The sequence below is a fragment of the Octopus bimaculoides genome, chromosome 28 (genome assembly GCF_046866305.1).
Source record: "Octopus bimaculoides isolate indiv1 chromosome 28, ASM4686630v1, whole genome shotgun sequence".
Classification (NCBI taxonomy): Eukaryota; Metazoa; Mollusca; class Cephalopoda; order Octopoda; family Octopodidae; genus Octopus; species Octopus bimaculoides.
Window position 1 is genome coordinate 23,211,191 of NC_142955.1, and position 16,598 is coordinate 23,227,788.

The window sequence follows — 16,598 nt, forward strand, 5'->3', positions numbered from 1 at the left end:
GTGGTGATGAAGTGGGCGTTCAAAGTACAAGAATGAATAGGGTAGAGGGATAGTGAAAGGGTGAACAGATGGAAAGTAGGCAACCTGTAATGATATAATCTGTAAGGTCACAGAGAGGGAGAGGTGGAATAGGAAGTGAGTGAGAATTCAAAGCAGCAGAATGATAATACAGTAGACAGGAGAAGGACAACAAAAGTGACATGATGTTGGATAATTTGCAGGAACAGGTGGGTAAGAGTGGGGGAGGCATAATGAAAGACATACAAACATAGTGAATAAATGATTTTTATTAGAAATATTACAGTAGTAAGTGACACACTTATGTTGAAATAGTTGTAGTTATATGTAAAATAGCATTATATTTTCTTTCCTTTGTGAATACATTGATGATTTTAAAGTTATCATAGAATGAACATTGACAAAAAGTGTATCTTGGTTTTACAGCACATGTATGGCATGCCTATGTAATGTAAAAGGTGATTAAACGGCTGGCATAAGGAAAAGCATTTAGCTTTAAAAGATCATTTCAAAATGGGGAAACAAAATGAGATTGCTTATTAGGTAAAGTTGAGGGTATCGCTTCAGCAAATAAAAAACGGTCTTGAGAGGTTTATTGTTGTGTGAGGTAATGAACTTGGACAATAATACAGTTACACTTCCAAGTGAATAGCTAAATGGAGAGCTAACTCACTTTTGTTAGAGAATAAATTCCCACAGATATGCAAATGCTGTGACTTTTCTCCTGTCTGAATACATTTGTGAGTACGAAAAATGTTTGTTTGAAAAGATGATATACCATAAAAGTCAGTGATATATTTTTTCTCTTGCATATATGAGTAGTTAAATTAAACCTTGAAGTGAATGATTTACCACAGATATCACAGATGTATTGTTGTCTTCTATGAAAACGTTTGTGACTATCTAAGGAATTTAAATGAAAGAATGATTTACCACAGATATCATACTAATATAGCTTCTCTGTATGAATGTGTTTATGCTCATTCAAGTAAGTACTCACAGAGAATGATTCACCTCAGGTTTTGCACTGATATGGTCTTTCTCCTGTATGAGTACATTTATGTGTAGTCAAGTGACGAGATTCAGGGAATGATTTACCACAAACATCACAGGGATATGGTTTCTCACCAGTATGAATACGTTTATGTTTAGTCAAATGAGCACTTTGAGAAAATGATTTATCACAGATATCACAGTGATATGGTTTTTCTCCTGTATGAGTACGTTTGTGTTGACTTAAATGACCAGTTTGAGAAAATGATTTACCACAGATATCACAGTGATATGGCTTCTCATCAGTATGAATGCGTTTATGGTTAGTCAAATAAGTATTTAAAGAAAATGATTTATCACAGATATCACAGTGATATGGTTTTTCTCCTGTATGAGTACGTTTGTGTTGAATTAAATGACCAGTTTGAAAAAATGATTTACCACAGATATCACAGTGGAATGGCTTCTCTCCTGTATGAGTACTTTTATGTGTAGTCAAGTGACCAGATTCAGAGAATGATTTACCACAGACGTCACAGTGATACGGCCTCTCACCAGTATGAATGCGTTTATGTATAGTGAGACCATTATTTGTAGAGAATGAATTACCACAGATATTGCACTGATATGCTTTTTCTCCTGTATGAGTACGTTTATGTTTAGTCAAGTGACCAGATTCAGGAAATGATTTACCACAGATATCACAGTGATATGGTTTTTCTCCTGTATGAGTACGTTTATGTCTAGTCAAGTGAGCAGATTCAGAGAATGCTTTACCACAGGTGTCACAGTGATATGGTTTTTCTCCTGTATGAGTACGTTTGTGCTTAGTCAAGTATTCAATTCTAGAGAATGATGCACCACAGATATCACAATGATATGGCTTTTCACCTGTATGAATGCGAATATGTCTGGTTAAGTGGCGAGTAGTAGTGAATAATTTACCACAGATATCACAGTGATATGGCTTCTCACTTGCATGAACATGTTTGTGTGTAGAGATACCATCCTTTCTAGAGACTGATTCACCAGAGAGACCACAGTGATAAGGCTTCTCTCCTGTATGAGTATGTTTATGTCTAGTCAAGTGACCAGATTCAGAGAATGATTTACCACAGATGTCACAGTGATATGGCTTCTCTCCTGTATGAGTACGTTTATGTGTAGTCAAGGGACCAGATCCAGAGAATGATTTACCACAGATGTCACAGTGATATGGTTTTTCTCCTGTATGAAAACGCCTGTGTAGAGAAACCATTCTTTCTAGAGAATGATTCACCACAGACATTACACTGATATGGTTTTTTCTCTTGTATGAGTATGTTTGTGTTGATTTAAGACACCAGATTGACAAAATGATTTACCACAAATAACACAGGGATATGGTTTCTCACTTCTATCAATTCATTTGTGATTCATGAGGTTACTTTCCAGAGAAAATGATTTTTGACAGATACCACAATGGTATGAGGATTTTTCCGTCTCTTTTTGCAACTCTTCAACAGAATAATAAATCAATTCTTTAAGTCTGTAACATTAGCCATTGTTTCAATAATTTTCTTCTCTCAGGACAATATATATTTTTTTTCAGATTTCATTTTTTATCAATTATTTCTTTCAAATGTTTCACAGCTATTTTTCCCATCAATACTGATTTTCATCAATATCTGAAGATGCCACAAACACATTTCAAACTTCATCCAAATTTATTTATGAGAATACATATTGTACATAATGCAGACTACAGTAGTGAAATGCTGCCATTAATCTCCATTCAGAAGAAATATTTCCCTGTAGTTTGCCATAGAGTTATACATTTGTTGCATGTAACACTTTTGTTTAGTCTTTAAGAGATAACAGATGTTGATGATGAATCTGATGTAAGCAATTCTTTCATGTCACAGTTTCTGCTATTCTGAAACAACAGAGAAACAACAGTATAAGATATAGAGGAATCCAAGTGAACTTTACTTTTCAATTTTTCTTTATTATAATTACATCACACACCATAGTTTAAAACCTATATCTTATACATGTATGTCCAGCAATCAAACACACTACCTTATGGTTGCGAGCCAGATGCTCTAACCATTGAGCCATTCACTGTACGTACACAAATGAAATACATTCTACATCTTAATGATTTCGATTTCTTAGTAAAAGAGGAAACAAGTCCTACTTCAGAACCTACATCATGGTACTCATTGTAAATACAACACAGAAGGTATACATCTTCATATTTTTGATGGACAAATTAATTATTTTTCTTTCTTCCCCTTTACATGATTACAGTATGGTGTCAATATCTAATAAAATCATGAAATATATCCAGTAGAAAAGGATTAAAAAAAATTAATAGATCTTATCAAAAAAAGAAAGAAAGAAAGGACCCACATGTAACGATCTATCTCTGTGCTTTCATTTCTCTCCCCTACCACCCTTCTATCATTCTGTTCACCCCAATCTTCTCTTCCTTTCGTCTTGTTTTACTTCACAGAACGGAAAGGATGCTTTGGTATTATAGTGGAGAAAGCAACTTTTTAGCAGAAGGTGTGTGGGGGAATTTCTGAAAATTCCTCGGTGTCCGCTTCAATACGTGAAGAAAATGAATATTTTTTTAATGAAATTCTCTACACATATACCTCGGACTATGTTGATTCCAGGGAAATAGAAATTTAAGGGGAAAACAATTGGGGGTTATTTTTGAGAGCCGTTCCGCTACAAGTCGTCCATATCTGTTTCATTTTCTCCGATTTGTGCGTTTGTGCATCCGTAGATTTTTACTGACGCAACAAACAGATAAATGAAGCCCTTACCAGAAAACTCGTTAGCCAGAAAATAACTAACGGTCTGGTACACAGAAATATGTCATTAAGACGACTTACCTGTTGCATACTTGTTTTTCCATTTAAATTCCCCGGTAACTGTAGAACTATCTGAACGTTTATAAACTTACCGTTACAGCGCGGCAATACCCGTTGGAAAGAATAGTCTGAGGAGGTTGTTTCCCTTTAAAAAAGTTATTTCCCGAATGATCCAGTAGGTGGCTCTACTCAATCATGTTTTGTTTGTATTGAGTATTTTCTTTCACTTTCTGTAGTCTGTGACTAGGGTTCGATCCCGCATCGGGAAAGCGGCAAGCTGGCAGAATCATTACGAAGCCGGGCAAAATGCTTAGCACCATTCCGTTGGTGTTTACGTTGTTAGTTCAAATTCCGCCGAGGTCGATTTTGAGAACTGGCGATGGATACGAAAGTAGTGTAGCGAGATGCGTCGCCTAAGATGTTGTTGAGGTCGGAGGTGAAATAGGCATGTGGACGACATCAATGGGAAAGCATCGGATTGTGGTTGAAATAAATCATTTAACCGACACTTGCATTTACGTGTTGTATACACTAGAAAATTCGTTACACGATATTACCAATTTGCTTCGATACGGGGAAATAAAAAAAGAAACTTGGGAAATCCTGTGTCGATGTTATCAGGTAGAACCGGGTATGTTTTGTGTGTGTGTGTGTTGGTCATTCGGTGGTGTCTGTATTAATGATGTACACAAATATATGACAGGTTTACATTATACTGAAATACGCATAAAGCAAACACATGCGGACAAATATATTAAGATACTAAATGTTTGAAAATGATGAAAAAAAAATACAATGAAGAGACAAAAGAAACAGTAGATATTTCTGTTTATTTAGAAACCAACAATGAACAGCTTAGACGCTAAACTATAAATTTTACAGGGTACACCATTAAAGTCGACACCGCTCCGCTAAAGGTAGAAAATTATGCAACGCTATTGGCTAAAAATGGTTTATTTATTTATTTGTTTTTTAAACCCATGTTTTCTCCAATTTTTTCCTCCACATCATACCTTCAAGGCAACGAGACTGGAAGGCTGACATTATTATAGCCAATTTTCAGATTTTTTACTTTCTTTGAAAAACGGATATTTTACAAATGAAAAAAGAAATCAAATAAAAAAATTAATTAAAAAACTTCATACACCAACTCGTTTCTTTGTCTGTCAGCTCAGCTATCTTTCCTAACGTTGTTCACATCCGATACCTTTTCGAATTGTGAAACATAACTTTCTAATTTAGGAACAAGCCAATAATTTTGAAGAACCTGGAATATATGCTCTAGAACATTTTTTCCAACGCTCTAATGATTCGGTCAACTTATCTCTCATCATTTTAAGCAAACAGAGAGATACGAGGGGAAATCAAACGTTAGCTGTTCTTTCACCAAATTTTTGTTTAAAAAAGATGTTACTTTTATGGTTGTATAGACCTTTATTACCCCAATTAGATGAAATTCAGTGGTGGATCAAAAAATCTACTGCTAGACAAGCATAAACCACAAAGAGAAAGTTTGATCACCAAAAGTTATCCTCTTGTCCACCTCTCATTCACTGCATGATAACTTCTGATAGTTAGTATTTATATAAAATAATGCCAAATCTGTGAATCCTATGCTTAATTGATCGGATCAACAAATGACTTGGTTAGATGTTCTACTTGTAAAAGTTTAAGAATAAACCAGACACAGAGAGAGAGAGAGGAGGAGTAAAGCTGTGAGAGCAAAAGAGATTACTCATTAGGTAAAGTTGAGGGTAAGAAATGCTTCAACAAATAAAAAATGGCCTTGAGAGGTTTATTGTTGTGTGAGGTAATGAACTTGGACAATAATACAGTTACACTTCCAAGTGAATAGCTAAATGGGGAGCTAACTCACTTTTGTTAGAGAATAAATTCCCACAGATATGCAAATGCTGTGACTTTTCTCCTGTCTGAATACATTTGTGAGTACGAAAAATGTTTGTTTGAAAAGATGATATACCATAAAAGTCACAGTCATATGCTTTTTCTCCCACATAAACGCATATATGAGTAGTTAAATTAAACCTTGAAGTGAATGATTTACTACAGATATCAGATATATTGTTGTCTTCTATGAAAACGTTTGTGACTATCTAAGGAATTTGAATGAAAGATTTACCACAGATATCACATTGGTATGACCTCTTTTGTGTATGAATTTGTTTGCATCTACCTAAAGCACAAGTTGTAGACAAAAATTTACAACAGATATCACTGCTATATGGGCTTTCTCCAGTGTGAATACATTTGTGATTAGTAAAGTTATAATGTGGGAGAATGATTTACTACAGATATCATACTAATATAGCATCTCTGTATGAATGTGTTTATGTTTATTCAAGTAAGTACTTACAGAGAATGATTTACCACAGATATCACAGTGATATGGCTTCTCTCCTGTATGAGTACGTTTATGTCTAGTCAAGAGACCAGATTCAGAGAATGATTTACCACAGATGTCACAGTGATATGGCTTCTCTCCTGTATGAGTACGTTTATGTCTAGTCAAGGGACCAGATTCAGAGAATGATTTACCACAGATATCACAGTGATATGGCTTCTCTCCTGTATGAGTACGCTTATGTCTAGTCAAGTGACCAGATTCAGAGAATGATTTACCACAGATATCACAGTGATATGGCTTTTCACCAGTATGAATGCGATTATGTTTAGTCAAATCAGTACTTAAAGAGAATGATTTACCACAGATATCACAGTGATATGGTTTTTCTCCTGTATGAGTACGTTTGTGTTGACTTAAATGACCATTTTGTGAAAATGATTTACCACAGATATCACACTGGTATGGCTTCTCACCTGTATGAATACGAATATGTATGGTTAAGTTGCGGGTGATAGTGAATAATTTACCACAGATATTACAGTGATATGGCATCTCTCCTGTGTGAATACGTCTGTGCTTAGTCGATTGACCAAATGTAGAGGACAGTTTACCACAGATATCACAGCGATATGGTTTTTCTCCTGTATGAATATGTCTGTGTGTAGAGATACCTTCCTTTCTAGAGAATGATTTACCACAGATATCACAGTGATATGGCTTCTCTCCTGTATGAGTACGTTTATGTCTAGTCAAGGGACCAGATCCAGAGAATGATTTACCACAGATGTCACAGTGATAAGGCGTCTCTCCTGTATGTGTACGTTTATGTCTAGTCAAGGGACCAGATCCAGAGAATGATTTACCACAGATGTCACAGTGATATGGCTTCTCTCCTGTATGAGTACGTTTATGTGTAGTCAAGGGACCAGATCTAGAGAATGATTTACCACAGATGTCACAGTGATATGGCTTCTCTCCTGTATGAGTACGTTTATGTGTAGTCAAGGGACCAGATTCAGAGAATGATTTACCACAGATGTCACAGTGATATGGCTTCTCTCCTGTATGAGTACGTTTATGTCTAGTCAAGTAACCAGATCCAGAGAATGATTTACCACAGATGTCACACTGATATGGCTTCTCTCCTGTATGAGTACGTTTATGTGTAGTCAAGGGACCAGATCTAGAGAATGATTTACCACAGATGTCACAGTGATATGGCTTCTCTCCTGTATGAGTACGTTTATGTGTAGTCAAGGGACCAGATCCAGAGAATGATTTACCACAGATGTCACAGTGATATGGCTTCTCTCCTGTATGAGTACGTTTATGTCTAGTCAAGTGACCAGATCCAGAGAATGATTTACCACAGATGTCACAGTGATATGGCTTCTCTCCTGTATGAGTACGTTTATGTTTAGTCAAGTGACAAGATTCAGAGAATGATTTACCACAGATATCACAGTGATATGGCTTCTCTCCTGTATGAGTACGTTTATGTCTAGTCAAGCTACCAGATTCAGAGAATGATTTACCACAGATGTTACAGTGATATGGCTTTTCTTCTGTATGAATATATTTGTGTGTAGTCAAGTGACTTCCAGTGGAGAATGATTTACCACACATATCACAGTGATATGGTTTTTCTCCTGTATGAGTACGTTTATGTCTAGAAAGACATTCATTTCTAGAGAATGTATTACCACAGATATCACAGTGATACGGTTTTTCTCCTGTATGAGTACGCCTGTGAAGAGAGAACATCCTTTCTAGAGAATGATTCATCACAGACATCACACTGATATGGTTTTACTCTTGTATGAGTATATTTGTGTTGATTTAAGACACCACATTGACAAAATGATTTACCACAAATACCACAGTCATATGGCTTCTCGCCTGTATGAATACGGAAATGCCTGGTTAAGTTGCAAGTATGTGGGATTGATTTACTACGGATATCACAGTGATGTCACTTCACTGCCTAAATACGTCTGTGCGTAGCCAATTGTCTATTTGTAGAGAGTGATTTACCACAGACATCACAGTGATATGGCTTCTTCCCTGTATGAATATGTTAGTGTTTATGTAAAAGATCAGATTGATGAAATGATTTACCACAAATACCACAGTCATATGGCTCCTAAGCCCTATGAATACATCTATGTGTAGTGAGATCGTTACTTCTAGAGAATGATTGACCAAAGACACCGCAATGATATGGCTTCTCACCTGTATGAATGCGTCTGTGTTCAGCTAAGTGAGTATTTTTAGAGAATGATTTACCACAAATAACACAGGGATATGGTTTCTCACTTCTAACAATTCATTTGATTCATGAGGTTACTTTCCAGAGAAAATGATTTTTGACAGATACCACAATGGTATGAGTATTTTTCAGTCTGTTTTTGCATCTCTTCAACAAAATAATGTATCAATCCTTTAAGTCTGTAACATTAGCCATTGTTTCAATAGTTTTCTTCTCTCAGAACAATGTTTATTTTGTTGTTTCACTTTTTACCGTTCATTTATTTCAAATGTTTTCCCATCAATTCTGATTTTCATCAATATCTGAAGATGCCCCAAACATATTTGAAACTTCATCCATCTTGTACATGTTACAGACTGTACAGGAGAGAAATGCTGCCATTAATCTCCATTCAGAAGAAATATTTCATTGTAGTTTACCATTGAGTTATATATTTGTTGCATGTAACATTTTTCTTTAGTCTTTAAGAGGTAACAGATGTTGATGATGAATCTGATGTAAGCAATTCTTTCATGTCATAGTTGTCTGCTATTCTGAAACAACAGAGAAACAACAGTATAAGATATAGAGGAATCCAAGTGAACTTTACTTTTCAATTTTTCTTTATTATAATTACATCACACACCATAGTTTAAAGCCTATATCTTATACATGTATGTCCAGCAATCAAACAAACTACCTTATGAGCCATTCACTGTACGTACACAAATGAAATACATTCTACATCTGAATGATTTCGATTTCTTAGTAAAGGAGGAAACAAGTCCTACTTCAGAACCTACATCATGGTACTCATTGTAAATACAACACAGAAGGTATACATCTTCATATTTTTGGTGGACAAATTAATTATTTTCCTTTCTTCCCCTTTACATGATTACAGTAAGGTGTCAATATCTATAAAATCATGAAATATATCCAGTAGAAAAGGATAAAAAAAAATTAATAGATCTTATCAAAAAAAGAAAGGACCCACATGTAGCGATCTATCTCTGTGCTTTCATTTCTCTCCCCTACCACCCTTCTATCATTCTGTTCACCCCATTCTTCTCTTCCTTTCGTCTTGTTTTACTTCACAGAACGGAATGGATGCTTTGGTATTATAGTGGAGAAAGCAACTTTTTGAGGGTAAGTGTTTTAGCAGAAGGTGTGTGGGGGAATTTCGGAAAATTCGTCGGCGTCCGCTTCAATACGTGAAAAAAATGAATATTTTTTTAATGAAATTCTCTACACGTATACCTCGGACTATGTTGATTCCAGGGAAATAGAAATTTAAGGGGAAAACAATTGGGGGTTATTTTTGAGAGCCGTTCCGCACTCGGGGGTGTTTCGGGACAAGTCGTCGACATCTGTTTCATTTTCTCCGATTTGTGCGTTTGTGCATCCGTAGATTTCTACTGACGCAACAAACAGATAAAGGAAGCCCTTACCAGAAAACTCGTTAGCCAGAAAATAACCAACGGTCTGGTACACAGAAATATGTCATTAAGACGACTTACCTGTTGCATACTTGTTTTTCCATTTAAATTCCCCGGTAACTGTAGAACTATCTGAACGTTTATAAACTTACCATTTCAAAATGTAAACAGCGCGGCAGTACCCGTTGGAAAGAATAGTCTGAGGAGGTTGTTTCCCTTTAAAAAAGTTATTTCCCGAATGATCCAGTAGGTGGCTCTATTCAATCATGTTTTGTTTGTATTGAGTATTTTCTTTCACTTTCTGTAGTCTGTGACTAGGGTTCGATCCCGCACCGGGAAAGTAGCAAGCTGGCAGAATCGTTACGAAACCGGGCAAAATACTTAGCACCATTCCGTTGTTCGAATTCCGCCGAGGTCGATTTTGAGAACTGCCGATGGGTACTACTAAAGCAGCGCGGATCCGAATGCGCAGTCGCGCTAGCTAGTCTTGAGTGGTCGATCCTAACCCTATCCCTAACCCGCGTGTGCAAATGAATACGTGTTTAGGGTTAGGATCGACCACTCACGACTAGCTAGCGCGTTCGGATCCGCGCTGCTTTAGTAGTACCCACAAACATATGACAGGTTTACATTATACTGAAATACGCATAATGTGATCGCATGCAAATAAATATATTAAGATACTAAATTTACAAAATGATACATGTGGTGTGATGGACGAAAAAGACAACAAGAAGCAAAAGGACAGAATGAAACGTTGGACCTTAGCTCGTAAACCGCGGCGGAGTAAACAATCGCTCTAGATCAAAACACGTCTTCCTCATAAGCTGTCTGTCTTCTGACTGCCCGACGTGCTGGCCTTCGACCGCGTGTGTCCGACCTTTCCGGTCTGGCTTCACTTCCGTTTGCCTCATCTCTCTCCACCACCAACACACAGCTCATAACACCACATTACAATGAAGAGACAAAAAGTAAATATTTCTGTTTATTTAGAAACCAACAATGAAATTAACTATTTCTGTTTATTTAGAAAACTACAATGCTATACCATAAAAGTCACAGTGATATGTGTTTTCTCACACATGAATGCACATATGAGTAGTTAAATTAAGCCTTAAAGTGAATGATTTACTACAGATATGAGATATATTGTTGTCTCCTATGAAAACGTTTGTGACAAATAAATTTAAATGAAAGAATGATTTACCACAGATATCACATTGATATGGCCTCTTTTGTTTATGAAATTGTTTGTATCTACTTAAACACAAGTTGTAGACAAAGATTTATAACAGACATCACAGCGATATGGACTTTCTCCAGTGTTAATACATTTGTGTTTAGTAAAGTTATAATGTGGGAGAATGATTTACCACAGATATCATACTAATATAGATTCTCTGCATGAATAAATTTATGTCTAGTCAAATTAGTACTTAAAGAGAATGATTTATCACAGTGATATGGTTTTTCTCCCGTATGAATACGTTTGTGTTGACTTAAATGACTGGTTCGAAGAAATGATTTACCACAGATATCACAGTGGTATGGCTTCTCTCCTGTATGAGTACGTTTATGTCTAGTCAAGTGACCAGATTCAGAGAATGATTTACCACAGATGTGACACTGATACGGCTTCTCACCAGTATGAATACGTTTATGTATAGTGAGACCATCAGTTGTAGAGAATGAATTACCACATATATCGCACTGATATGGTTTTTCTCCTGTATGAGTACGTTTATGTCTAGTCAAGTGTGCAGATCTAGAGAATGATGTACCACAGATGTTACAGTGATACGGCCTCTCACCAGTATGAATACGTTTATGTCTAGTCAAGGGACCAGATCCAGAGAATGATCTACCACAGATGTCACACTGATATGGTTTTTCTCCTGTATGAGTACGTTTATGATTAGTCAAGCTACCAGATTCAGAGAATGTTTCACCACAGATGTCACAGCGATATGGCTTCTCTCCTGTATGAGTACGTTTATGTCTAGTCAAGTTGCCAGATACAGAGAATGATTTACCACAGATGTCACACTGATATGGTTTTTCTCCTGTATGAGTACGTTTGTGTTCACTTAAATGACTAGTGTGACAAAATGATTTACCACAGATATCACAGTGATATGGCTTCTCTCCTGTATGAGTACGTTTGTGTTGACTTAAATGACCAGTTTGACAAAATAATTTACCACAGTGATACGGCCACTCGCCAGTATGAATGCGTTTATGTCTAGTCAAATATGTACTTAAAGAGAATGATTTATCACAGATATCACAGTGATATGGTTTTCCTTCTGTATGAGTATGTTTGTGTTGATTTAAATGACAAGTTTGTAAAAAAGATTTACCACAGATATCACAGTGATATGGCTTCTCTCCTGTATGAGTACGTTTATGTCTAGTCAAGTGACCAGATTCAGAGAATGATTTACCACAGATGTTACAGTGATATGGCTTTTCTTCTGTATGAATATATTTGTGTGTAGTCAAGTGACTTCCAGTGGAGAATGATTTACCACAGATGTCACAGCGATATGGCTTTTCACCAGTATGAATACGCCTGTGAAGAGAGACCATCCTTTTTAGAGAATGATTCACCACAGACATCACACTGATATGGTTTTTCTCTTGTACGAGTATGTTTGTGTTGATTTAAGACACCACATTGACAAAATGATTTACCATAAATACCACAGTCATATGGCTTCTCGCCTGCATGAATACGGATATGCCTGGTTAAGTTGCAAGTATGCGGGATTGATTTACTACGGATATCACAGTGATGTCGCTTCTCTATCTAAATACGTCTGTGTGTAGCCAATTGTCTATTTGTAGAGAGTGATTTACCATAAATACCACAGTCATATGGCTCCTAACCCCTATGAATACATCTATGTGTAGTGAAATCGTAACTTCTAGAGAATGATTGACCAAAGACACCGCAATGATATGGCTTCTCACCTGTATGAATGCATCTGTGTTCAGCTAAGTGAGTATTTTTAGAGAATGATTTACCACAAATAACACAGGGATATGGTTTCTCACTTCTATCGATTCATGAGGTTACTTTCCAGAGAAAATGATTTTTGACAGATACCACAATGGTATGAGGATTTTTCAGTCTGTTTTTGCATCTCTTCAACAAAATAATGTATCAATCCTTTAAGTCTGTAACATTAGCCATTGTTTCAATAGTTTTCTTCTCTCAGAACAATGTTTATTTTGTTGTTTCACTTTTTACCGTTCATTTATTTCAAATGTTTTCCCATCAATTCTGATTTTCATCAATATCTGAAGATGCCACAAACATATTTGAAACTTCATCTATCTTGTACATGTTACAGACTGTACAGGAGAGAAATGCTGCCATTAATCTCCATTCAGAAGAAATATTTCATTGTAGTTTACCATTGAGTTATATATTTGTTGCATGTAACGTTTTTCTTTAGTCTTTAAGAGATAATTAATGTTGATGATGAATTTGATGTAAGCAATTCTTTCATGTCACAGTTTCTGCTATTCTGAAATAACAGAGAAACAACAGTATAAGATATAGAGGAATCCAAATGAACTTCACTTTTCAATTTTTCTTTATTATAATTACATCACACACCATAGTTTAAAGCCTATATCTTATACATGTATGTCCAGCAATCAAACACACTACCTTATGGTTGCGAGCCAGATGCTCTAACCATTGAGCCATTCACTGTACGTACACAAATGAAATACATTCTACATCTGAATGATTTCGATTTCTTAGTAAAAGAGGAAACAAGTCCTACTTCAGAACCTACATCATGGTACTCATTGTAAATACAACACAGAAGGTATACATCTTCATATTTTTGATGGACAAATTAATTATTTTCCTTTCTTCCCCTTTACATGATTACAGTATGGTGTCAATATCTATAAAATCATGAAATATATCCAGTAGAAAAGGATAAAAAAAAAATTAATAGCTCTTATCAAAAAAAGAAAGAAAGAAAGGACCCACATGTAGCGATCCATCTCTGTGCTTTCAATTCTCTCCCCTACCACCCTTCTATCATTCTGTTCACCCCATTCTTCTCTTCCTCTTGTCTTGTTTTACTTCACAGAATGGAAAGGATGCTTTGGTATTATAGTGGAGAAGGTAACTTTTTGAAGGAGAGTGTTTTAGCAGGAAGTGGGTGGGGAATTTCGTAAAATTCGTCGGCGTCCGCTTCAATACTTGAAGAAAATAAATAATTTTTGGCATAACTACAGAGTTGTACCCCCCCCCCGACTTTGGAAGGTCATAACTTTCAGAAAAATGAAGATTTTTTTAATGAAATTTTCTATGCATGTATTGTTTATTATGTAGATTCCGAATATACTAAAATTTTCAGTGAGAGTATTTTGGAATGGGGGTGGGGGACAATTTTCGGAAATCCCAACAGAGTCCACTTAAATTCCTCTTAACTTCCAGGAAAATGAATATTTTTTCGTGAAAGTTTCTACAAATATACCTTGATGTATGTACATTTCGAGCATGTAGGAATTTTGAAGGAAACAACTGCAAGTTATTTTTGAGAAGTGTTCCCCACTCGGTGGTGTTTCGGAGCAAGTCGTCCATAATTGTTTCATTTTCTCTATTATGTGCGTATGTGCATCCGTAGATTTGTAATTAAGTAATAAGCAGAAAAGAGAAGCCGTCATAAGAAAACTTACGTTCAAAATAACATGCACACGATTTTTTTTCTCAATAGAAGTAAATCCCAAAGTAAACGTTTCTAGTAGAGAAGTAGAAGAGAACAGAAGCAGCGTATTACTTCATTACAAATCTACGGATGCACATACGCATATAATAGAGAAAAATGAAACAATTATGGTCGATTTGCTCCGAAACACCACCGAGTGGGGAACACTTCTCAAAAATAACCTGCAGTTGTTTCCTTTCAAATGGCATCGAGGTATATTTGTAGAAAATTTCACGAAATAATATTCATTTTCTTGGAAGTTAAGAGGAATTTAAGTGGACTCTGTTGGAATTTCCGAAAATTGTCCCCCACCCTCATTCCAAAACAGTTTCACCGAAATTTTTTGTATATTCGGAATCTAAATAATAAACAATATATACATAGAAAATTTCATTAAAAAATATTCATTTTTCTGAAAGTTATGACCTTCCAAAGTCGGTGGGGGGTACAACTCTGTAGTTATGCCTATTTTTTAAATGAAACTCGGACTATGTTGATTCCAAGGAAATAGAAATTGACGCAACAAACAGATAAATGAAGCCCTTACCAGAAAACTCGTTAGGCTGAAAATAACTACAGGTCTGCTACACAGAAATATGTCATTAAGACGACGTACCTGTTGCATACTTTTATTTCAATTTAAATTCGTAGGTAACTGTAGAACTATCATTGTTCTAAAGGTAAAACGTCTGGAGAAGAAATATCTTTTTCCAATGTTGTATGTGTTTCACCTTTTATAATCTTTCTGTATCCTTGAGACGTCACATAATTGAATAATTTATACACATTATGAAGTAATTAAACTGAACGTTTATAAACTTACCATTTCAAAACGTAAACAGCGCAGCAGGTGCCCGTTGGAAAGAATAGTCTGAAGAGGTTGTTTCCCTTTAAAAAGTTATTTCCCGAATGATCCAGTAGGTGGCGCTACCCAATCATGTTTTGTTTATATTGAATATTTTCTTTCACTTTCTGCACTCTGTGACTAGGGTTCGATCCCGCATCGGGAAAGCGGCAAGCTGGCAGAATCATTACGAAGCCGGGCAAAATGCTTAGCACCATTCCGTTGGTGTTTACGTTGTTAGTTCAAATTCCGCCGAGGTCGATTTTGAGAACTGGCGATGGATACGAAAGTAGTGTAGCGAGATGCGTCGCCTAAGATGTTGTTGAGGTCGGAGGTGAAATAGGCATGTGGACGACATCAATGGGAAAGCATCGGATTGTGGTTGAAATAAATCATTTAACCGACACTTGCATTTACGTGTTGTATACACTAGAAAATTCGTTACACGATATTACCAATTTGCTTCGAGCTGGGAAATACTGTGTCGATGTAATCAGGTAGAACCGGGTATGTTTTGTGTCTGTGTTGGTCATTCGGTGGTGTCTGTATTAATGATGTACACAAATATATGACAGGTTTATATTATACTGAAATACGCATAATGTGATCGCATACAGACAAATATATTAAGATACTAAATTTACAAAATGATACATGTGGCGTGATGGACGAAAAAGACAACAAGAAGCAAAAGGACAGAATGAAACGTTGGACCTTAGCTCGTAAACCGCGGCGGAGTAAACAATCGCTCTAGATCAAAACACGTCTTCCTCATAAGCTGTCTGTCTTCTGACTGCCCGACGTGCTGGCCTTCGACCGCGTGTGTCCGACCTTTCCGGTCTGGCTTCACTTCCGTTTGCCTCATCTCTCTCCACCACCAACACACAGCTCATAACACCACATTACAAAGAAGAGACAAAAAGTAAATATTTCTGTTTATTTAGAAACCAACAATGAAATTAACTATTTCTGTTTATTTAGAAAACTACAATGAACAGCTGAGACGCTAAACTATAAATTTTACAGGGTACACCATTAAAGTTGACACCGCTCGGCTAAAGGTAGAAAATTATGCAACGCTATTGGCTAAA

General features: G+C 36.2%; 3 protein-coding genes across 11 annotated transcripts; all 3 read right to left on the minus strand.

Annotated features, from left to right (window-relative positions):
• Positions 1-271: 271 nt before the first annotated feature.
• On the minus strand, positions 272-10,164 carry LOC106878344 (uncharacterized). Of its 3 annotated transcripts, none has more exons than XM_089344120.1 (2): positions 10,080-10,164; positions 272-2,926 (listed from the first exon to the last, which is right to left on the minus strand). In XM_089344120.1, the coding sequence occupies exon 2, from the start codon at positions 2,297-2,299 to the stop codon at positions 1,034-1,036; it is 1,266 nt and encodes a 421-aa protein (XP_089200246.1). In that variant the 5' UTR covers positions 2,300-2,926; positions 10,080-10,164; the 3' UTR covers positions 272-1,033. The 3 variants fall into 3 exon arrangements, with proteins under 3 accessions (XP_089200246.1, XP_089200248.1, XP_089200247.1); XM_089344122.1 differs by lacking the exon at positions 10,080-10,164 and adding an exon at positions 3,968-4,475; XM_089344121.1 differs by lacking the exon at positions 10,080-10,164 and adding an exon at positions 3,897-4,475.
• LOC149130763 (uncharacterized) lies at positions 4,687-15,622 on the minus strand. 7 transcript variants are annotated; one of them, XM_089344114.1, is made up of 2 exons: positions 15,487-15,622; positions 4,687-9,042 (listed from the first exon to the last, which is right to left on the minus strand). In XM_089344114.1, the coding sequence occupies exon 2, from the start codon at positions 8,032-8,034 to the stop codon at positions 6,196-6,198; it is 1,839 nt and encodes a 612-aa protein (XP_089200240.1). In that variant the 5' UTR covers positions 8,035-9,042; positions 15,487-15,622; the 3' UTR covers positions 4,687-6,195. The 7 variants fall into 7 exon arrangements, with proteins under 7 accessions (XP_089200240.1, XP_089200237.1, XP_089200243.1 ...); XM_089344111.1 differs by lacking the exon at positions 15,487-15,622 and adding an exon at positions 12,901-13,028; XM_089344117.1 differs by lacking the exon at positions 15,487-15,622 and adding an exon at positions 10,691-10,805 and having other exon boundaries at positions 4,687-9,037.
• On the minus strand, positions 10,900-12,905 carry LOC106878340 (uncharacterized). Its single transcript, XM_089344123.1, has one exon. It carries the CDS (start codon positions 12,544-12,546, stop codon positions 11,314-11,316), a length of 1,233 nt encoding a protein of 410 aa, XP_089200249.1. The 5' UTR covers positions 12,547-12,905; the 3' UTR covers positions 10,900-11,313.
• Positions 15,623-16,598: the final 976 nt, after the last annotated feature.